The sequence below is a fragment of the Eulemur rufifrons genome, chromosome 30 (genome assembly GCF_041146395.1).
Source record: "Eulemur rufifrons isolate Redbay chromosome 30, OSU_ERuf_1, whole genome shotgun sequence".
Classification (NCBI taxonomy): domain Eukaryota; kingdom Metazoa; phylum Chordata; class Mammalia; order Primates; family Lemuridae; genus Eulemur; species Eulemur rufifrons.
This window is the reverse complement of record NC_091012.1, coordinates 113562104-113585840: the sequence shown is the minus strand read 5'-3', so window position 1 is coordinate 113585840 and position 23737 is coordinate 113562104. Positions and strand designations below refer to the sequence as shown.

Genomic DNA, 23737 nt, shown 5'->3' with positions numbered 1-23737 from the left:
TACTTCAATGCAGTTTTTCAGTAGAAGAGAGAGATTTAACTCAACTCAAAATATTATACAAGGAAAATGGGAATTTATAGTCAAGGAGCAGAATGGGGGTTAGTGGATGGGAAATGTCTAAGAGGAAACATGTGGATGAGAGGGAATTCTGGTTAAACAAACATAACAGGATTCTTGCTGAAGACAGACCAGGGTGATCACACATCCCCTGGAGCATGGTGGCAGATGAGGAATTTGGTCAGATATCAAGGGTGATTAGATATCAAAGATGGGGGATTCTGGCTAAACTGACTAAACGGGATTCTCACTGAAATTGGGCTCTTGAGGACAGGCCTAAAGAAGAGGCCTAGTTAATAATGAGCTCAGAGACCGGTACAGTGGCTCATACCTATAATCCTAGAACTCTGGGAAGCTAAGGCAGGAAGATCACTTGAGGTCAGGAGATGGAGATGGAGACCAGCCCGAGCAAGTGCAAGACCCATCTCTACTAAAAATAGAAACAATTAGCTGGGTGTGGTGGCACTTGCCTATAGTCCTAGCTACTCTGGGAGGCAGGAGGATTGGTTGAGCCCAGGAGTTTGAGGTTACAGTGAGCTATGATGACACCACTGTACTCTAGCTGGGGTGACAGAGGGAGACCCTATCTCAAAAAAGAAACAAACAAAAAAGTTCAGAGGAGCCTGACTAGAGTTTGGTCAAGAAGAAAATCTTTTGTCAGTCTTCCTATTATGTTTGGGTATTTCTTGAATCCCCATTATATTCTACATAAATACCTTGTAGGATCGCATTTTTCAAGAAATATTTTTCTCTTGTAATGAAGTAGCTCATTCTCTAATACTCTCCAAATCTCTGGGTGCTGAAGAAAGAGACAGCCAGCCTCCTGCCCCCCCCCCCCGCCCCCCCCCACTAAACTACTGCTTCTAGACCAGGCCACCATCATTTCCAGCCTGGAGCTGTTTATAAACCTACACACCTTCTAATATTTTCTGCACTGAGCAGCCAGAGTATCCTTTTAGTAAATTGGATTATATAAGTTCTCAGTTTAAAATTCTCCAATGGTTTCCCTTTGCAATAAAAATAAAATCCAAGTTTCAAATTTTGGTCTTCAGATCTTTTATTATGAGATGCTTTTGCATCTGTCACTTCCTTTGTTGAAAGCTCTTTTTCCCTGCCCACTTTAGCTAAACTGTACATATCTATACATACATATATATATATATATATATATAATCTATCTTTAAATACAAAGTCTGGCTTCCTACAGTTAGTATACATCAGGAATAAGTATTTTTTTGTGATTAAAATGTATAGCTCTCCTTGATAAAAATAAGAAAATGGTATAGTTCTATATTCATAACCTTATTTATACCCTCTTATACTTCTACATAGATTCTACTGAAAAATTCAAGCTTGAAAACCTTAGTGTATACTGCTAAAATTGTTGGAAGAGATGCTGCTGACTTCTCCCTCTCCCAAACAGGAAATGTGACAATTTCTCCAAAGTAAGTATTTTTTAAAAATGTCGCTTTATTGAACATATCAACCCTAAAGATTTAATAGGTATTATAGTCATAAAGAATTGACTTGGATTTTTTAACTGATAGCTATATAATGAAAAGATCATCATTCACTTAGACAAATATTCATGTTTATGAGATTCCTCACCAATTCTGTCAAAACAATTCTAACAACATAAAACAGCTGTTTAACTGTTTTATTTATGCTTTCAATTTTAATTTATTTTGTATTCATATTGGCCATATACATAAGACTATATATTGTTTTTTATATACAAGATTCTATTTCTGGTAGGAAATTAAACCAGTGCATGCTAAAATTATATGTATATATCTAATTTTGTAATATATGCACATATCATATTATATACAGTTGTTTCTGATTATAAAAACAATATGTACCCATTATAGAAAATTTAGAATCTATGAAAGTATGAAGAACAAAAAAAGGAAAGATTTGTAATCCTACCTCAAAGAATCCCCAACGTTGCCATTTTTCTGTACCCTTTCATAGTCATTGTGTATGCATGTATAGATGATAGGTAGAGATGTAACGTATATGAATATATATATACATACTCCCAAATTGTAGTAATATTCTATAAATTCTTTTGTATCTAACTGTCTTCTCATGACACTTAGTAATGTATCTACTACTATCCCACTCTCAAAAATAAAGTATAAATAGTATTAAGAAATTAAATCTGAAATTGTGCCAGTGGAGACGGTACTACATGGATGCTTCCAAGAATTATTGCCGGTGGCCTCCAAAGGGGTAGCCACCACATCCTGAGCCACACTTGGGCCCACTAGAGCTGCTCCTGGTTCAGCAGAGGAGTATAGTACTGGAATGTGGAGAGTAGAGCCTTGAGGCATTGCTGGACAGCAAGCACCAAGGTCTTGAAGACATTGACATCAGCCCCATCTCTTAAAATTGTTCTGCCATGCAGGCCCTGGGAGGGGCTGCACTGATAAACTCTAAAATGTCTTTGTGGTCATTCTCCATTGTCTTGTTTAATAGCACCTGGCTTCTGTAAAGATTGCTGATCAATGCTAATCTCTTTATCAAACAGTTGCTTGCCCACACCCTTGTTCTCTGCCAAAAACATTTTCTCTTTCCTTTTAATATGGACAGGCTGATAATTTTCCAAATTTTTAAGTTCTGCTTCCCTTTTGATTAAAATTTTTGTCTTTAAATCATTTCTTTCTTCTTGTATGTTACTACAAGCATTCAGGAAAAGTAAAGCAATACTTTTAACACATCTCTGGAAAAATTCTTAGGCCAAATATCTAATTTCGTCACTCACGAGTTCTGTCTTCCACAAAACACTAGGACATAAACACAATTTAGCCAAATTCTTTACCACTTTTTAACAAGGATTTTCTTTCCTCCATTGTCCAATAGGATGTTTCTTATTTCTGTCTGAGACCTCATCAGAATGGCCTTTACCATTCTTATTTCTTTCAGCATTCTGTTCATGACCTCTTAGGTAATCTCTAAGAAGGTTGAAACTTTCTCTGCAGCTTTCTTCTTCTTTGTCTTCACTAGAATCACCATCTCATACAGGAAAGGGGGCCCCCCAAACTGGAGTCTGGCCTGGAGGCCAAGTGGGTTCTTGGCTTTTTGCAGGAAAGAATTCAAGAGTGAGCCAACAGAGTAAGGCAGAAGTAAGTTTATTTAAGTAAGAAAAGAAAAAAAAGGAGGCTGCTCCATAGACAGAGCAGCAGCTCTTCCTCAGTGCAACAGAGAGTAGCACTTTGTGAGTTTCTGGGGTCTTATTTTATACCTTCTATTTAATTTTATGTTAAGTGGTTTGGTTTATTCATAAAATTTCTGGAAAAGGGGTGGGGAGTTCCCAGAACCAAGGGTTCCTCCCTTTTTTAAGCCATATACAATAACTTCAAGGAGTTGCCATGACATTTGTAAACTGTCATGGCACTAGTGGAAGTGTCTTTTAGTATGCTAATGCAATATAGCAGGATATAATGAGCAGTTAGGGTAACTTGAAGTTGTTTTTTGTGGCCATCTTGGTTCTAACTCATTTTGGCTGGCTTCTCCACTGGCATCTGTTTTATCGGAGACTTTGGTTTGGGTCTGATGATTCTTTAGCGCCTGCCATTTCCCTATCTCACGTCCATGGTAATATGAGCTTTTTCTAGCATGCACTTCATAATTCTTCCAGCCCCTACCCATTACTCATTTCCAAAGCCACTTCAGTGTTGCTACAGCACCACCCCTCACCCACTTCTCAGTACCAATTTTCTGTATTAGTCCATTGGGGCTGCTATAACAAAATACTGTAAACTGGGTTTCTTATAAACAATAGGAATTTATTTCTCACAGTTCTGGAGGTAGCTGGGAAGTCCAAGGTCAAGGTGCCCTCAGATTTGGTGTCTGAAGAGGGCCTCAGTTCTGGTTCATAGACAGCATCTTCTCACTGTGTCCTTACATGGTGGAAGCTACAAGGCAGCTCTCTGGAACCACTTTTATAAGAGGACGAATCCCATTCACGAGGGCTGTGCCCTCATATTCTAATCACCTCCCAAAGGCTCCCCCTTCAAATATCATCACACTGGTAATCAGGTTTTGACATATGAATATTGGGGGACAGGGGGGACACAAACATTCAGACCACAGAAAATTGTATCACTTTTATTTCTCCAAGAGATGGCTTGTGGAAATACATTGACACTTTGTTGAACCTAACAGACTACCTCCTATTAAATTCTCAGTAATGCTACTTTTTTTCTTTCTTCACTATTGTACCATTATGGTCTGTATATAAACATTTTAAAATATTAGCCTCTTGAGGCTTTTAATACTTGTCAAGTGAACAGTAACTGAACACATATACATGTATATCTACTCACACATTTAATAATTCATATATGTATTTATATTTTGATCATATTTTACATGTACATATATCTTCTCATTTTTCACTTAATTTTAATTTTTAAAAGAATTTAACTTGTACAAACTTTAATATCTGAAACATGCAGAAGAGTTTAAAATGAAAAGCAAGTCCCCCTGTTTCTAAAGATCCTGTCCCTGAGCCATTTACTTTTAAGTCTTTTGATTATGTTTAATTTTAATTCTTCTAATGGTTACCTTCATAAATCTAAATAATCCATATATCTTTGCCACTGCTTTTGTTATATAAACTTCAGAAATAATCTTTTGACATTTAGATATGACATTTGATAAGCTCACTTACTCCCTTAGATGAAACATTAATAATATTATCTTCTATCCATTACATTTCTTAGAGTAAAAATTTACTTTATCCCTATTTCTTATACTATCAATATGCAGAGTATCTTTGGCTCCTTCTTTTTAATCTGGGAAAATTAGTAAATTCTAAAGAAATACATACAATCTATGAAATCTCTTTCCTTTCAGTATATTAAGGAAGAGGAACAGGTTTTCTTTATTCTTTTTCTTAATTAACAGTTATCATTATTCACCATTATTTGGTTTTGAGTTTCGAATGGCATTTTCAGTAATGGCTTTATACAGTTTTTGAATTCTTTTTTATTTTTTTATTTTTTTCATTCTTCTTTGGGTTTCTTTTTTGTTTGTTTGTTCGTTTTTTATTTCAGCATATTACGGGGGTACAAATGTTTAGGTTACATATATTGCCTTTGACCCATCCGAGTCAGAGCTTCAAACGTGTCCATCCCTCAGATGGCACGCACTTGCACCCATTAGGTGTGAATATAACCATCCCCTCCTCCCCGCTCTCATCTGCCCAACACCCGATGAATGTTATTACTATATGTGCACAGAAGTATTGATCATTTAATACCAATTTCATGGTGAGTACATGGGGTGCTTGTTTTTCCATTCTTGGGATACTTCACTTAGTAGAATGGGTTCCAGCTCTATCGAGGATAATATAAGCAGTGCTAGATCACCATTGTTTTTTGTGGCTGAGTGGAACTCCATGGCATACATATACCACATTTATTAATCCACTCATGTATTGATGGGCATTTGGGTTGTTTCCACATCTTTGCAATTGTGAATTGTGCTGCTACAAACATTCTAGTGCAGATGTCTTTTTTATAGAATGTGTTTTTCCTTTGGGTAGATGCCCAGTAGTGGGATTGCTGGATCAAATGGTAGTTCTACTTGTAGCTCTTTGTGGTATCTCCATATTACTTTCCACAGAGGTTGCACTAGTTTGCAGTCCCACCAGTACTATACGTGTGTTCCTATCTTTCCGCATCCACACCAACATTTATTGTTTTGGGACTTTTTGATAAAAGCAATTCTCACTGGAGTTAAGTGATATCTCATTGTGGTTTTGATTTGCATTTCCCTGATGATTAGAGATGTTAAACATTTTTTCATATGTTTTTTGGCCATTAATCTCTCTTCTTTTGAAAAGTTTCTGTTCATGTCCTTCACCCACTTTTTAATGAGGTTGTTTGGTTTTTTTTCTTGCTGATTTTTCTGAATTCTATATAGATTCTAGTTATCAGCCCTTTATTGGATGTGTAGCATGTGAATATTTTCTCCCATTCTGTAGGTGGTCTGTTTGTTCTTGTGATAGTTTCTTTGGCTGTGCAGGACCTTTTCAATTTGATCAGGTCCCATTTGTCTATTTTTGTTGTTGGTGTAATCGTTTTTGGGGTCTTCTTAATAAATCCTTTCCTTGGGTGATCGTCTATAAGAGTTTTCCCAACATTTTCTTCTAGAATTCTTACAGTTTCCTGCCTTAGTTGTTTAAGTATGTTATCCACCATGAGTTGCTTTTTGTGAGAGGTGAGAGGCTCGGATCCTGTTTCAGTCTTCTACATGTGGCTATCCAATTTTCCCAGCACCATTTATTGAATAAGGATTCTTTTCCCCAGTATAGGTTTTTTTCTGCTGTGTCAAAGATTAGATGGCTCTATGAGGATGGTTTTATATCTGGGTTCTCAGTTCTGTTCCATTGGTTTATGTCTCTGTTCTTTTCTTTAACTAAGGAGGTGAAAGACCTCTACAGGGAGAACTATGAAACACTGAAGAAGGAAATAGCAGAGGACATAAACAGGTGGAAAACCAATACCATGCTCATGGGTCAGCAGAATCAACATTGTTAAAGTATCTGTACTACCCAAAGTGATTTACAGATACAAGGCAATCCCCATTAAAATACCAACATCATTTTTTACAGATCTAGAATTCTTTTTTATATTTTTTTACTCCATGTAACCAAAAACTAATGACATGACTAAGTATTTGCCTAAATAGTAGCCCCGAATGTCCTATGAATTTCACACAAAACACTACATACATGACTCATTTTTAGAAAATTGTTTATTTGAGAGATTATATATTTGGAAGTTAACTTGAGATTTATTATGTACTAAGATATCTTATCTGATGACAAAAACTAGATTTTAGACTTCTTGAGAACTGCAGCAGTCTTTGATTTTATTTTAGAAGTGAGTACATGTCAGGGTTTAGGCACTGGGCACAGGTCTATACTGAAAAGATGCTTGTCAGTTGTCGTTTCTGATAAAATGTTCCCTCTTTTATCTTTCATTAGAGACAAAATTTATATCAGTCTGCAATTCACCAGTCGCTATCTTCATCGTGCTAAAGCTTCACTGCTGTTAATTTCAAAGCCTAAGAATGCAACAGGAGGAGCTACAATGGCTTTTGCTCTTAAGGGTGAAGTCATCAAATTTAAAGCCATCGTAAGTAGATTTTACCTATTTTATATGTTTTTGCTTCTCTTCTGAGACTGTGGAATGCTACATGGCATGGCTGCTGTTCTACATTTTATCCTAAGCAGCTCTTGTTCCTGAACATCATCCTTCTGAGAGACTTGGGATTTAAGTTAAAGCAGTCCTAGGCTTGTGTCTATGTTTTTGTTTGGACTAAGGGTTGATGGTTTATGCAGTAAAAAAGACTTTTCTTTTCTCTGACAGGAACATTCATCAATTCATCTTGAGTGTAGTGTAGATCAAATCCATTATAAAGATAATGTTAACAGTGGCATCTATTGAGAGGTGATGATTTTCCAGACAGAATTCTAAGTCTTTATATCTCAAAGTGTGGGAAAGGGGGATTTTAAATCCCTGTAAAATGGTTGTGACATCATTATAATTGACTTTTGTAGCCATTATCTTTTCTAAATATTATTTTCTACTGTGAATGTATGGTAAAGAAGAAGTAAATTCACTATATTGCCAGATTTCCACATCGATTACAAAGAATTTTAGGTGACATGGCTGTGGTTAGCCTATCATTAATGTGATTATGGGGCAGAAAAGTTGACACCTGAAGCTCATACAGCTCTGTTTGCTTCCCTGTCTACCCACTCATGGTCTTAAGTTACCAGGAAGTAGACTAGATAATCATGGAGAAATAAAATAAGGCAAGAATATGATCAGTCTAAAACTACAGAATTCCTAAAAATCTTTTCCTCCATGGAATTCTTTCAGATAATTTGAAGTTTTCATTTTATATCTGTGCTTTTATTATAATACAGTTATGTCAGTGTAGCCACAGCGTTACAAACAGAGGCATGCCACACTCGTGCTCACTCTTACACAGAGATATTCATGAGCACACACATTCACACACACACCTGCCTCTTCCTTATGTTATGTGTATTAGGCACATATGAGACTGAATAATTTGCAAATGTGAATTCATGTTCAGTAATTAAAAAAACTAATTTTAAGGAAATCAATTTGAGAGAAACTATTTTGATAAATAGTTATTAGCACAGTATATTGATCAATGATGCAATAAAATGTATTTTTACCCTTTCCCACCTAGATTTTAGCAATATGATGTTTGTTGGAAAAGGGGAATTATATAAATTATCAATGTAATATTTAAATGGATGGGTCATAGACTTTTTAAGTTTATATTTTATATTTTAGGATATTCATTTTTTATTATATGATTTTTTTTTACCTTAGGAAGTTATAAAATGCAAATCCCCATGTTATACATGGAAGAAAGTCACTTTCAATGTGAAAAACCCCTTCCAAACTGATGGAGACTTCAGGTAAGTTATTGTTTTGGTGTAAATTTATTGAAATTAGCTATTTCAATAAATAGCTCCACTGTTAAAAGAAATATGTAATTTTCTTCATCTCTTCAACATGAACCATTTTGAGCAGAAATCACATGGGTTCACATTTTTATAAAATTAGAAGCATATCAGATAAAATGGAACAAATAATGAAAGTAAATCAATTTTCTTGAAATGATCAAACCAACTTTATAAATTTGGTCTATAAGCTATTTGTTGAGGTTCAGTGTTCTTTCCATTTTTAAAAAAATTATAATTAATAGACTTTTCTTCTAATTTTATTCCATCTGTTATAGCCTAAAACTGAAATATTGATTTAAGCAGAAAAAGCACTTTTACTTAGGGCATTATGGTTAATTAGCACTGCACATTGAATATGCATGTGCTCATCTTGAGATTTAATTACAATAACAAAAACATATTTAAAACGAAAAGACAATAAAAGTAAGTATTATTTAAGGACACAACAGAAAAATAATTCTCTAGAAATTTACATGAAAAGGGAGAAGATAGAAGATAATACCTTATGTACTGATTAAAGTAGGAGCTCTGTTTTTTCCAGGTTTAGAAATCAGACACTCAAAATATTTATATTGAAACTGGAAGTTATACATATGCTTATATTATTTTAGTATTTGGTAATTTCCATTTATTTTATTCATTGTATGTCCAAGCTTTTGGTAGCTTCTTCTTAATAATTTCAATAATTTTTGATAAAACAAAAATTATTGTGTTGAAACAGTTATTGGAGAATTTATGGTTTCCATATGCATGTGAAGGAGAAATTTATTTACTGTAATTTTATTAACATGTTATATTGGACTGTTAGGAACACAGAATGTCAGAATCCAGGATTAAAGTATTCTCTTAAATGAACCAAATGACTGACTGACTTAAAGGAACAAAATTTCTTTACAGAAAAACATAATCAAACAAATTCAGTCTTTCATTTTAGTATTAAAGCTGAAGGGAAATCTGTATATTTCAGGAATTGGAAGAATATTATAGATATATGAATCTCAAAAAACGGTAATATTTTAATATGACTTTATGGTTTACCTCAGATTGAATTAAAATGGCTAATTCTTTTGAATGGTGTGTGATTTGGTAGGGAGAAAGATTGTTAATTGGAGGATTTTGAGTCCATCATTCCTTGTATAAATATGGCCCTCAAACTTAGGCAATGGGAAAATAACCTAAAAAATTGAAAACCAATCACAAAATTTGTAAAATCAATATTTATGATAGGCATCTATTACATTGGAAATTTTAAAATAATAAAGTAGAATGAATAAGAAAGGAATTTAATACTAATTAATTCATATGTAGAATCTTTTTAAGTTATAACCAGTATAATAAGTGGCCTAGTTTTTATGTTACACTGACAAAACTGATCAGACTTGATTATTAGCAGTCTTATATTAAACATACTTCAAAATAAAATAAAAATTTCTACATATGTTACCCAAAATTGTATGCAGCACAGTGACCAGATTTGATTATTTTTCATAAAAATTCCACATTACTTTTAACAAATAAAACTATCTAGTTGGTACTATTTAACTTAGGCAGGATTTGCTGGCCAGATTGCTGACTCCCATGTCTATCTGTCATATTAGGGGTTGTCAAATTCTTCTTTTGCAAAACACCCCTATTTCATGCTTTGTAATGCTTTGTTTGTTTTACTTTTGTGGTAAGAACACTTACCATGATATCTACCCCCTTAACAAATTTTGAAATTTATAATATTGTATTATTAACTGTAGGTACTATGTTACACAGGAAATGTCTAGAATTTATTCGTCTACCATAACTGAAACTTTATACCTATTGACTAACTCCCCATTTCCCCAAACCCTCATCCCCTGGCAACCATTATGATATTCTTCACTTTTGTGAGTTTGACTACTTTTTTTTGTTTGTTTGGCTATTATAAATGCTTTATATAAGTGGAATCATGTAGTATTTGTCATTCTGTGACTGGCTTGTTTCACTTAGCATAATGTCCTCCAGGTTAATTCATATTGCTATAAATGGCGGGACTTCCTCTATTTTTAAGTCTGAATAATACTCCATTGCATATATATACCACATTAGTCTCTGCCTGTTGATTTGGTTGTTTATTCACATTTTTGTTATTGTTCACCTTTTCTTTTTCCTGCTTTTTGTGTCCCACGCTGATTCTCCCCCAATTCACAACGCTGGTCTTGCGGGGTACGATCCACTCATGTGTAGCAGACTGAGATCTACTCCTCCCTTTCTAGGAACAGGAATCCAGGAGGTTACCTCCACTCAGCCATTTTTCGTCTCCTCTGTTATTGTTGACATAATGGGATTTACTTTTGCCAATTTCCATTTGATTTGCTGTTTCATGTCCTTTGTTTGTTTCTCTATTCTGCCATGGCTTCTTGCTTTTACATTAGTGCATATTTTCTAATGTAGAATTTTAATTTCTTTAATGACTTTTTCAATGTATTTATAGATTTGTTTCCTTAGTGATTGCACTAGGGATTACCATAGACATCTTCACTTATCATAATCATCTTCAGATACTAACTTCATTCCAATGAGATTCACAAAATGTTACTCTTATATAGCTATATTCCTTTTCTTCCCTTTTTCTGGTATTATTATCGCACATATAGCACCAACAATGTTACAAACCTGACAATACATTGCTGTAATTATTGTTTTATATAATTTGTATTATTTCAAGAAAGCTGAGAGAAGAAAGGAAAGTATATTAGTTTGGTAGGAGTGCCATAACAAAATAATGCCACAGATCAAGTGGATTACACCACAAAAATTTATGTTCTCACAATTCTATAGGTTGAAAGTCCCAGATCAAGATGTTGGCAAATTTGGTTTCTTTTGAAGCTTCTCTCCTTGGCTTGTAGATGGCTGTCTTCTTATATGGCCTTTTTTTTTTCTCTGTGTGTGCAACCTGATGTCTCTTTCTGTTTCCAAATTTTCTCTTCTTATAAGGACACTCACTATTCAGATTAGATTAGGACCTGCCCTGAAGGACTCATTTTAACTTAATCATTTATTTAAAGGCTGTATCTCTAAATACAGTCACATTCAGAGGTACTGGGGATTAGAACTTCAACACAAGAAGTTTGAGGGGGATAAAATTCAGCCCATAGCAAATAGAAAGTATATATTTATGGCTTTTGTTATATTAGCCTTCCTATTTATTATTTCTGTTTATTTGTTACTGTGACTTCATGTTACCATCTGAAGTAATTTCTATAGCCTAACCTAGCTTCACTTTAACTCATTTCATTTTTTGAACATTCCTTCTCTTCTATTCACTGTCTTCTTTCCTTCAGGTAATTCTACCGTTCATATACTGTTATGCTTAATTGTGTACCTAACACATATATGTTAGATTCTGTTCATTTTTCTTCATTTTTCTCTGTTCTTCAGAATGCATAATCTCTATCAATCTTCAAGTTTGTTAATTCTTTTTATCTGCCAGTTCAGATCTACTGTTGAGCCCCTCTAGTTAGTTATTATAGTTTATCCCACTCCAGAATTTCCATTTGGTTTTTTATAATTTCAATCTCTTTGTTAATATTCTCTATTTGATGTTACATTGTCATCATATCTTCCTTTACTTCTTTACTCATAGTTTCCTTTATTCTTTGAAGACATTCAGACTGGTTATATTGAATTTTTCTGTCTATTCTGATATCTGGTTTGCCCTACCAGGCAGTTTCTGTTTCCTTCTTCTTTTCTTTTCTTTCTTTTTTGCATGTTTCATATTTTTTATGAAGTAGACTGAACATTTTAAAAAATATGTTTAAACAATTCTAGATACTGGTCCCCTCTCTCCCAGTCTCGTTAATATTATTTGCTCTTCTAACACTTTACTGACTGGATTATTTTAGTGATGCCTATCTCCTCCTGCCCAAACCTACACACACAGCGTGAAGCTTCTAATGTTGCTTATCCAATGACACAGCCTTGGGTATGGTATGCCCACATTCAACCCGGATGGCAGTGGTTTTGACAGGGCTCCCTTTGACTCTCATTTCTTTACCACACTCATCAGTTAAATTCCATTAATTCCAATCCCTTGAGGTGGGGGCATACATTATTATTCAGACAAATCCTATCAAATTCAGACTCCTTTGAAAAAGTTGTTCTCTAAATCAGTGTTTGAGATTTGTAGTGACTCCAGAAGAAATCCTTTTAGCCGCCGCTTTCCTCAGTTTTCTCCAGCAAACTAGCAGGTCTACAGCTTGTATCTTAAATCTACCAATCTCCTCCCAATTGTCTTTCACCATCATCTGCATTATTTTTGACAGTGTGCTTTGACTTGACTTGAATACTTTGTTGCAAACAAAATCAGTTCTTTTTGGAAAAGATTAGAAGCTATCTGTTTTAAGGCCTTCCTCTCTCCCTGGGGAAAATATCTGATTCATGGCTCTGGAGCTAGAGGTGCAGACAATGGTGTACTTCTTTGAGCAAATCCTACACTTTATGAGCTGAGTGCCAAGTGGGAGAAGTGGCAATAGCCTCAGAATTTCTTGGCTTGCTTCTCCCAGTATGAAATGACCACTTTTTAAGCTGAGGAAGGCGTAATTGAGATCCCAGTATTCTCAGCAGTGCCATACTCACGTTAGAGACTCTGTCCACGAGTGGGGGCTGTACAGGAGAAGGGCTCAGCTCCTCTCAACTGCACTTGCGCAGAACCTAGCCTCAGCAACATACTGAGGTTAGGATGAGAAACAATAATATCCTACCCCTTGCAGAAAGGTAGCTCTTCATATGGGAGCCAGGGGAGGAGGGGGCCCTGTGTTCTTGGCAGTAGCAGTCTGAAGTAAAGTTTCTTTCTTGCTGAGCTGAGAAAGAAGAGGGAGGTACTGTTCTTGGTTCAAATACCAAACTACTGGTTTGCTTACTAACTTTTAGTAGGTTTTGTTAAATATATTTTTATTCATTTGCTATATGCCTTAAAACCATTACTAGACAGTTTAAAAGTTGTTTTTTATAGTTTTTACTCATTTTCCTGGAGTGTGAGTCCAAGGAGCTCTCATGGTGTCATGCTATAACAGTGTTTGCCTGAAATGCTATTTTGTCTGAAATTAGAATAGCCACTCCAGCTCTCTTTTTGTTACTGTTTTCATGGTATGCCCTTTTATTTTTATTTTTTTAAATTTTTATTGATACATAATAGATGTACATATTCATGGAGTACATGTTATATTTTGATACAAGCATATAACATAGTGATCAAGTCAGGGTAATTGGGCCATGATTCATCTGAAACATTTATCATTGCTTTATGTTGGAAACATTTGAAAACTTCTAACTATTCTGAAATATAATAAATTATTGTTGACTATAGTTGCCCTATTGCTCTATTGAACACTAGAACTTTTTCCTTCTATTTAACTGAATTACCCCTTCACCGACACCTCTTCATTACCCCATCCCACCACCCTTACCAATCTCTAGTAGCCACCATTCTATTCACTACCTCCTTGAGATCAATTTTTTTTTAGGTCCCATATATGAGTGTGAAAATGCAATATTTGTCTTTCTGTGCCTGGTTTATGTCACTTAAAATAATGTCCTCCAGATCCATCCATGTTTCTGCAAATGACAAAATTTCCTTCTTTTTCATGGCTAAATAATATTCCATTGTGTACATACACCACATCTTTTGTATCCATTCGTCCGTTGATAAACACTCAAGCAGATTCCACATTTTAGCCATTGTGAATAATGCTGCAATAAACACTGAAGTGCAAATATCTTCTGGTTACATTTTATGTCTTTGCCTTACCCAAGTGAGGTTTAGAGGCATGTCCTTCCCCTCTACAACGCTCACCATGTCTGTGACCATTAGTTGTGAGTTTACCACCCCCTAACCCCCTAATCCCTGGAGAATATTACTACCGTGTGAGCACCATAGTGTTGATCAGTTAGTACCAATTTGACGGTTAGTACATGTGGAGACTATTCCTCCAATCTTGTGATACCTCACTGTGGATAATGGGCTCAAGCTCAATCCAGGAAAATATAAGAGGTGCTAGATCACTGCCGTTTCTTATAATTGAGTAATATTCCATTGTATACATATGCCAAATTTTAGTAATCCACTCATGAATTCATGGGCACTTGGGTTGTTTCCACATCCTTGCAATAGTGAATTGTGCTGCCATAAACATTCAGGTGCAGATGTCTTTATTATAGAATGTCTTTTGCTCTTTGCGGTAGATGCCTAATAGTGCTATTGCTGGATCAAATGGTATTTCTATTTTTTGCTCTTTGAGGTATTTCCAGAGTCTTTTCCACAGAGGTTGCACCAATTTGCAGTCCTACCAGCAGTGTAAGATTCTTCCCGTCTCTCCACATCCTCGTCAGCATTTGCTGTTTTGGGATTTTTTGATAGAGGCCAATCTCACTGGGGTTAGGCGATATCTCATTGTGGTTTTGATTTGTATTTCTCTAATGATTAGAGATGTTGAGCATTTTTTAATGGTATGCCCTTCTAAATCATTTACTCCCAAATTGTTTGTGTCTTTGAATCCAATGTTTGTTTGTCTCTTTTATCCATTTTGTCAATTTTTGCTTTTGGATTGAAGTGTTAAAGCCATTTACATGTAATATAGTCTCTGATATAGTAGAATTTATTTCTGCAATCTTATATTTGTTTTCTACATGTCTTATGTCTTTGTTCATCTATTTCTCCATTATTGCCTGATTTTTTAAAATAATTATGTGTAGTAAACAATTTTAATTCCTTTTTTTACCTTATATTTTTCCAGTTATATTCTTGACAGTTACCCTGAAGATTGCAATTAGTATCCTAATTTAAAACAATCTAGCTCATATTAATAACAGCTTAATTTCAATATAATTCAGAAACTTTCTGCAATGTATCTCTTCCTAGCCCTTCTTTAGTGATATTATTGTTATACCAATTACATGTTTATGCATTATAATCCCACAAAACAGTTTTATATTTATTGTCTTACCCTGTTTCTTTTAAATGAGAAAGAAGATTAAAAAGTATTGCAAATAAAATATATTTATAGCTTATTTGTTGTATATATTTATCCATGTAGTTTATTGGTGTTTCTTATTACCTCATGTGCTTTTGAATTAACTTCTAGAGTCCTTTTCTTTCAGCTGAAGGACTTCCTTTAGTATTTCTTGTACAGCAGTTCTCCTAGCAATGTTTCTTTCAGTTTTTGTTTATTTTGGGATACCTTAATTTTTCCTTCATTTTTGAAGAACAGTTTTGCTGTGTACATTATTCTTCATTGATAGTCTTTTTCTTGCAGCACACTGAAAATAAAATTCTATTAGCTCCTCAGCTCCAGCATTTCAGATGGGAAATCAGCTATTAATCTTTTTAAGGAGCCATTGTAGGTGTTAAGCCAATTTTGTCTTGCTACTTACAAGATTGTCTATATCTTGGCCTTTCCACAGTTTGAATATTATTGTCTCTGCACAGATTGCCTTGAATTTATCCTGCAAAGAATTCTTTATGCTACTTGGATATATAAATTAAACCTTTCCATAAAGTTTTAGAAGTCTTCATCCTTTATTTTTCAATTATTCTTTTTAACTCTTTCTCACTCTCTTGTCTTTTAGAGATTTCCACTAGGCTTATGTTGGTAATCTTAAATGTGTCCCAGAGTCATCTGAGGTTCATTAACTTTTCTTCATTCTTTTTTCTTTCTGTTTGTCAAAATGAATAACATTAATTGGCATTTTTTAATGCATTGGTTCTTTCTTTTGCAAGCTCAAACCTGCTGTTGAGCCCTCTAGTAATTTTTTATAACAGGTACGGTATTTTGCAAGTCCAGAATTTATAACTGGTTCTTTTGTATAATTTCTATCTCTTTAATTAATATTCTCTATTTGGTGACACATCATTGTATCCCATATGCAGGGTTAAAGATCTCTGACATATTTTGAAAATCTGGCAAGTTAGTTTAATCTGACACATGGGCATCTTGTTCCCCAAATGTTCCTTTTATGTTTTTCCAGGCTCTTGTTTGACCCAGCTGCTATATAGCAACCTCACACAAAATTGTTGCTGATTGTTTTCAACAAACATGCTAGGGTGGTAGGTATTTTCCCTTAAGACAGGTCAAATAAAGAGAACATCTTGCAAATTGAGGTTTTCAATTTGCTTCAAGACAGGTCAAATAACAGCAATACTCAGGAATGGGACTTTTTAAAAGAAGTCCAATCTTGGTTTGTCCCCTCTTATGGTTGCAAGGCTGCCAGTTTGCAAAACTACTTCAGGGCTGTCAAGAAGAGGATGGGATTTACAATATACAATTCACAATGCAACAAAGTCTACTGATCTTACCAAAGTTTGGCAGTTTTTCTTGAATAAACACTACTTAGATTGTTGCAAACCTCTCTTATATTACCAGAGTTCTTAAAAAGTTAATTTTGAAAACTTTGACCAGTGATTTTGTTGCTTATATACTATAGAGCTATGGTTCCCAACCCCGGGGCCATGGACCTGTGCTGATCTGTTGCATATTAGGGATTAGGCCACAGATCTCCACTGTTCCCCACACCTGTCCATGGAAAAATTATCTTCCATGAAAACAGTCTCTGGTGCCAAAAAGGTTGGGGACCACTGCTCTGTAACTATTTTTTGAATGGATGAGCGTTATCCTATAAGAGGGTCTGCATTGTTATGTGATCCCAGAAGAGAACATGATTATTGACGTACTAATTAATTAGCTGCCTACATCTCATGTCCACTCCTGGAAGAAACATTTTCTTTTCTTGAAATAGGATTAGAAATTCTGAAATGTGTACCGCTCAGGCTGTGCATTAAAACCAGTGTGTGATTTCCTCTTTGTTTCTGGAATATAATTTGAGGATTTATGTTCTAAATTTCTGTGCTGTGAGAATTCAGTGATGCTATTCCATATAAAAAGGATACTGTGTTTCACATATTTCCATTTCAGATCTCTCCTTTCTACCATGTATGTTTTGAGTTGCAGAATGAGAGCACATGCATGAACTTTTAAAATTGTAGTTTATTATGATTCTAATTATATTTTATGATTAATGGGAAGAAACAAAAGAAGAATTTTTGTGGTCACCTGAATTTTGTTCCAGTAGATTGAAAATAGTTCTTCTTCATTTATTTCAGGATCATTTTGGTGGAATCCTCAACATTTGTCTCTTCGCCATCACAGGTAATGGAATCTACGCAATACATGAAACATGGGTAAGTGTCTATATGTTTTATACTCATCAGTATCTGAGAAAAAGTTCTGAGAAATTAGTACTCAAGGAAACTTGTTACATAATTACACAATAGTTTTCATTTATTAAAATTGTTTAATTTCCATTATTCATATTCTTATTCAAATATAGGTTTATATGTTTCTAGGTTCACGTGCATGAAAATTGAATAAACATGCACTTGATTAAATACAGTGAATTTTCATTATTCATAGTAGCTATGTTCTATAAAGTTGCCATACATACTCAATTAGTGATGACTGAACCAGTGTTCCTAGGAGAAATATATATAATCACATTGATTATAATTGTAAATCCTAAAAACAATCCATCCTGGTAAATTCTATATTTTTATTTTACAAAAAGCAAAAGAGGTTCAGAAGTGTTAAATGATTCTCCTGAGGCCACCCCACTAACAGAGGAGAATGGATTCAAACCCTGTCCACCAGGCCCCAGAGCTTAAGCTTCTCACATTACTCTGCACTTCCCACTATTGTCTCTACCCTCACCTCATCCTTGTACATGCATAAGGACTGAAAAAGGAAGGGCCGCTATTTACTTTGTTTGACTTTAGCTGGGAACTAGCATATTTGGTGACTAGAACTTTTCACCACTCTGTGCATGTCTGTCTTTGAACACTGTGAAAGTGCCATGAATACTGATTTTGGACTTAACAAATAAATTTTAGTGAGTAGGCGAATTTGCAAATAAGGAATTTATGGATAATGAGGATCAATATTTAAATACATTTCACCTACTTTATGAGGTCTATTTAGTTTAGAAAGGAACTTTGACTTCTGAATAGAGAAGTCAGGTTTTTAAAAGATTGTTTGCTTTATATTGCTCGTTTATTGTAAACTATAGAATCACTATCTAAAGTGAAGTATAATTAAAACTATTGTTACCAAGGTTAAAGTAAGTCAGGCAGGCAGAGAAAAAAAATAATGTAGATCTCTACTAATGAAGTGTAAGCCTATGTTGACCATTACTACTAAGTTGTTAGTTTATTTTATACCTTTTTTTGTCTTTGTGTAATGCTTGACAGCATCAGTATCATCCTTTTAGATGCAAAAACGTGTCAAGAGACAAAAATTTGGCAATTTTGATAACAGGAATTCCCAATGTTAACATCATCAGATACCATTAAAGTGCTTGTGCAGATCTTACAAAGATTTAAATGATTATAGTTTATTTTTCAAAAGTGAAATTGTGTTTAAGACAGTACTTTTGGGAGATTATAAGGATTGCATCTATGATATTTGATTCCTTCAATGGTTATTCTTGTGAAAAAAGTTGTTACAGAAGAAACCATTTTTTCTCATTGCTTTTGTTTTATTGAATGCAAATTTGATGCTTTACTAGGGCATTTGAAATCTTGTTTATACATTTTGTATTAGTAAACAATAAGACATGAATTAATATGTGGAGCTATAAGGCAACATTATAGATACCAAAGGAATATGACAATTGTAGGTGTTTTATGCTAATATCTTTGTAGATCTGAAATGCTGGTATTGGTAAAAATACTTCAGTAAACAATTCTGCTAGATTTTCAATCCCTTGCTTCCTCTTGATGTAGTGTCTACTTTGTGATCATAGATTTTGCCTAAATGGACTTGAAATAATTTTTTCACATTAATTGTGAAAAATGTATAGTATCATATATTAAACTACAGTCAGATCTTAAAGCAATGCTTTCCATATCTGTGAACATAAATAACTCAAAATTCAATCAGTGTAATGAACAGAAAAATTGAGTCTACTTTGACAATTTGGAATGCAATATAAGAATTCTGTATCTCAAATTTTAGCATGCTTTCTTTTATGTAATATCTCTAATGGATTTCATTAGATCTAAAATTCTGGAATTATTGAAGTCATGTACTCTAAAGGTACAAGTAAGAACATCTTTTTTTGTGGTATGCATCCCAAATCAAAACCAAAATTAAATGAACAAGTATAAAAGCATTTAGAATTAATTTTGGCACATAAGGAAACTGGGAAATACTTATTCAAAATAATTACCAACTCAGCATGAAGTATAGCATAAGAAATGTATCTACCATGGTCTCAAGCATTATTGATCATTCTTTCTCACATCGAATTATTCATAATACTGTACTTACTTAATTCTCTCAAACTTTCCTGTGATAAAAAAATAAAACAACCACAACCACCAAAAATACATAAAGATGCTGAGACATTGAGTGTTGGGTCAGGGAGAACATGATCCAACATAGAGCAGTCAGACTTCTGCAGATTAGCTTTCAAAGAATAACTCAAAGCCATTCATTTCAAGGATTGGGGATGTCAATGGTAAAGAAGCCAAACTCTGTAAAATAATTTAAAGACATTTATTCTGAGCCAAATTTGAGGATCATGGCCCAGAGCCAAGTCCAAGAAGCCTTGAGCAAGTGGACTGGCTGTGGCCGGGTTACAGTTCGGTTTTATACATTTCAGGGAGATAGGAATTACACATAAAGTCATAAATCAATACATGGAAGGTAGCATAAGTTGGTTTGGCCCCAAAAGGTGGGGCATCTCACGGGCAGGGGGCTTACGGGTTATAGGTGGGTTTAAAGACTCCTTGATTTGTAATTGTTTAAAGAAATGAAGCTTTGTCTAAAGGTTGGAAATGTTTTAAGTTAAGATAAGGAAATCTGTTAATTAGAGACAAGCTAGGGGACACATTCCCAGACTCAGTGATTTATTATGTAAATTGAGGACCTATAGGTTTGTCTTACATAGCCTTAGGCCTGTTAATGAGTTGCAAAGGATATCTACAAGGGGGGGGAACATGATGAGGCTTGTCTGACCTCCCTTCTCATAGATATCAACTCAATTTTAAGGCATCCCCTGGGCCAAGAGGAGGTCCATTCAGTCAGCCATTTGTGGGGCAGGAGTCTTACTTAAGATTTTATTTTAGTTCACAGGGATTTATGTACCTCTGTGAAAACTGTCTCTGAGTTCAAAGGCAAGGGCGATACTTACAAAGCAAAAGTCACAAAGTTTCTCCAGGAAAAGGGCTTGTCAGTTTATATAATACAATTTCTTGGTTTGTCATTTGGGGACTGACATGGGCTGACGGCCGAGGCCAAAATCTATATGCTGAGTTGAGATAAAGCTGTCCTCAGTTGACTCAAAGTGCTGGTTTTTTTCTGACAATTCTAGAGAGATTTATTAGAAGTATTTACTGTGGCTCCTTTGTCTGGGATCCTACCTGCTTCCTGTATAACACCTCCCAACTCCAGATCTTGTAGCAAGAAAGTCTCTATTCACTTTCTGAAGGATCAGTTAACTATCCAGAGCTCCAACAATCAAATACACTTTCTAGGCAGCAGAAAGGAAGACATACAAGAATAAGTGTGGTCTCTCCTGATTAACAAAGCTTCCCAGAAATACCACACAGCACTTCTGTTTGTAGCCCATTGGCCAAATTTTAATTGGATGACCAAACCCAGCTGGAAGGAAGACTGAGAAACCTTTTTCCTCCACTTACACATCTAAATAAAGTTAGGGTTTTGTCAGTGAGGAGGAAAGAGCAAATGGTTATTGAGGTAGGCAACCAAGTCTCCATCATGAGGGGACATAAAAGATAATTTTATACCCAAGTAGCACAAAGTCATCTAATATTTCATCAGTCTGGCTTCATGAACATAATGCAGCCTTTTGATTTTTAAATATGCCTTAATAAGAATACTTAGTAATGTTACATATTACTTTTTTCTTTTTTTCTTTTTTTTAACTTTCTACAACCATTTATTTACATACATTTTAAACAGTTAATACAAGAAAAATATGAAGTGAACAGTTTATGACACAAAGTATCTTAAAAAGCAAATCAGGGAATTGAATTCCCTTATGACTCCAGGACTCTAGTTAAAATACCTTTTTTTCTATTTGTGTTATTTTCATTTTATTTTATCTATATGCTCTTGAGAGCCAGAAAAGTGACTTTAGCAACTCTATGAAAATCAGCAATTTCTGGAGACTGTTCATGAGAGAGGTAGTCAGTTTTTCACAAGGAACTGGCTTCTGCTCAGCTTCCCTCGCTCCCTGAGGTAAGCAAGCAGGTGCTGTCGTCTCCTCCATGTCGTGACCTTTATTCCATGCTTGTTCTTAGGGGTGTCTTTAACCAGAATGGGCCCAGGCTCTGGGCTGCTAGTAGTAGCAGTAGTGTGAAGAGAGCAGCTTGGAAGGCTGTTTTCCTTCTGTTCGGGGGGAACAGGTTCTTCCTTCACAGAAGAGGACTCTGAGGTCTGGATATCAGGGGGAATGAACACATAAGGTAAACTCTGAAGTGCATGTACTGACAGGTCCCCACAACTTTGAGGACTGAGCATTGGAACTAAGGGTCCTCTGGAATTGTCCTTTTCTGATTGATTGGGGCACTCCTTGATTAAGGGGATCTCCAATGTCTCTGAAATGGAAGAAGATTGTGGACTCTCAAAGGTTAGATGTGGAAACTTGGAGGTGGTAGATTTTCGACTTGAACGTCTTGCCTGGTCTCGGTAATGATGTTTTCGGTAGGCTGGGAACTGGCTTTCTGCTGTTGTATCAAACTCAGGTGATACCTGTCGAGTGTGAGTGATGGGAAGCTGTGGTGATCCATAGCGGTGTTTGGGGCCCTCCAGTGGTTGGTGGTGGAATAGCAGCCGGGCTTTCTGGGAACGTTGGGGCCATTTTTTTCTGGGAGGCATCAATAGCTGAATGAAGAGCAGTTAGTAACCACATGATGCTGTTTGTTTTCAGGTTGGGAAATATGCTCTAATTTTAACCCATGCCTGTAATCCTAGCACTCTGGGAGTCCAAGGCGGGAGTATCACTTGAGGCCAGGAGTTCAAGATCAGCCTAAACAAGAGCGAGACTTCATCCCTGCCCGGCAAGGCCCAGCTGCCGCTCCTGTCCCACATTACCTTTTTCTTAAAGCTATCCTTATTGTTTATCTTGAACAGATTTCCAGACACACAAAAAATTAATAACATGCATTTTAAATTTTAACCAGAATGAAAGTCTGATATAGTACCTCTATGATTAATTTTTTATGTAATCTATCGTATAATAAGCATTATATTGTCTCAATAAAACCCTAGTCTGGTGTCTAGGTTTAATCAGGAAGGTAACATAGAACAAGAAAAAGGTTAAGAAAATCTCCATAAAACAGCAGGAATTTTAGAATTTTTTTTACAAATGTTCTTGTTTTCCTCTTTTTAGGCACATGATACTATTGTACTTCTATACCAATGCTGAAGTTATGTATGAACATATAACTTATTGAGCCAATGGCATGTGAGGAGAAGTATGTTATTTCTAAGTGGTAGCTTTAAGAACCAGTAAGGAATTTTTTGTGTTCCCTTCTGCCATTATTTATAGAATTATTATAGAAATTATATAAACACATATAGAATTATTATAGAAACAAATATAGAAATGGAGCCTCCTTTACCAAGGATCCCTAAGTGCAATCTCCACCTAGGATGGGCATGTAGCATGAGCAAGAAATAAACTATTGTGCTAATCCACTGAGATATGGGGTTGTTACTGTAGCATGACCTAGCCTATACTAACTGATACTCTTCCTCAGATTCACTTCAGCTAATATCTCTCCAAATAACTAATTTTCTCTTTTTAAGTGAGTGGTAAAGTGCTGAAATTATCTTTCAATCGGCATTAAGAAATTATATACTTTCTTATTAAACTTTTTTCTATAAAATGCCTCTATCTATAACCTGCTCTTTGTAAGCAACCAGATATATATAGAATACCACCTTTGAAAATACATGGATGAAAAACTTTATATTCATCATACATTTTACTTTGTGGGAACATAATCCATGAATATAACTAGAGCAGTTAAGAAGTTCTTATTCTAATTAAACTCAAAGGAATTATCAGGCAACTATCAGTGCTGGAAATTGATTTTAGCCACATTTTGAA

General features: G+C 35.0%; 1 protein-coding gene and 1 pseudogene across 2 annotated transcripts in view; one reads left to right on the top strand and one right to left on the bottom strand.

Annotated features, from left to right (window-relative positions):
- CFAP47 (cilia and flagella associated protein 47) overlaps positions 1–23737 on the top strand; it is a 541061-nt gene that overhangs the window by 185047 nt on the left and 332277 nt on the right. The window contains exons 37-41 of the mRNA XM_069464301.1: positions 1390–1502; positions 7058–7208; positions 8445–8533; positions 17706–17783; positions 18489–18491. Coding sequence (XP_069320402.1) covers positions 1390–1502; positions 7058–7208; positions 8445–8533; positions 17706–17783; positions 18489–18491 — 434 coding nt within the window. The remainder of the gene's footprint in view (positions 1–1389; positions 1503–7057; positions 7209–8444; positions 8534–17705; positions 17784–18488; positions 18492–23737) is intronic.
- LOC138378688 (RAD9, HUS1, RAD1-interacting nuclear orphan protein 1 pseudogene) lies at positions 21806–22585 on the bottom strand (annotated as a pseudogene). The gene has a single exon (XR_011231962.1). The product of XR_011231962.1 is annotated as an RAD9, HUS1, RAD1-interacting nuclear orphan protein 1 pseudogene (transcript).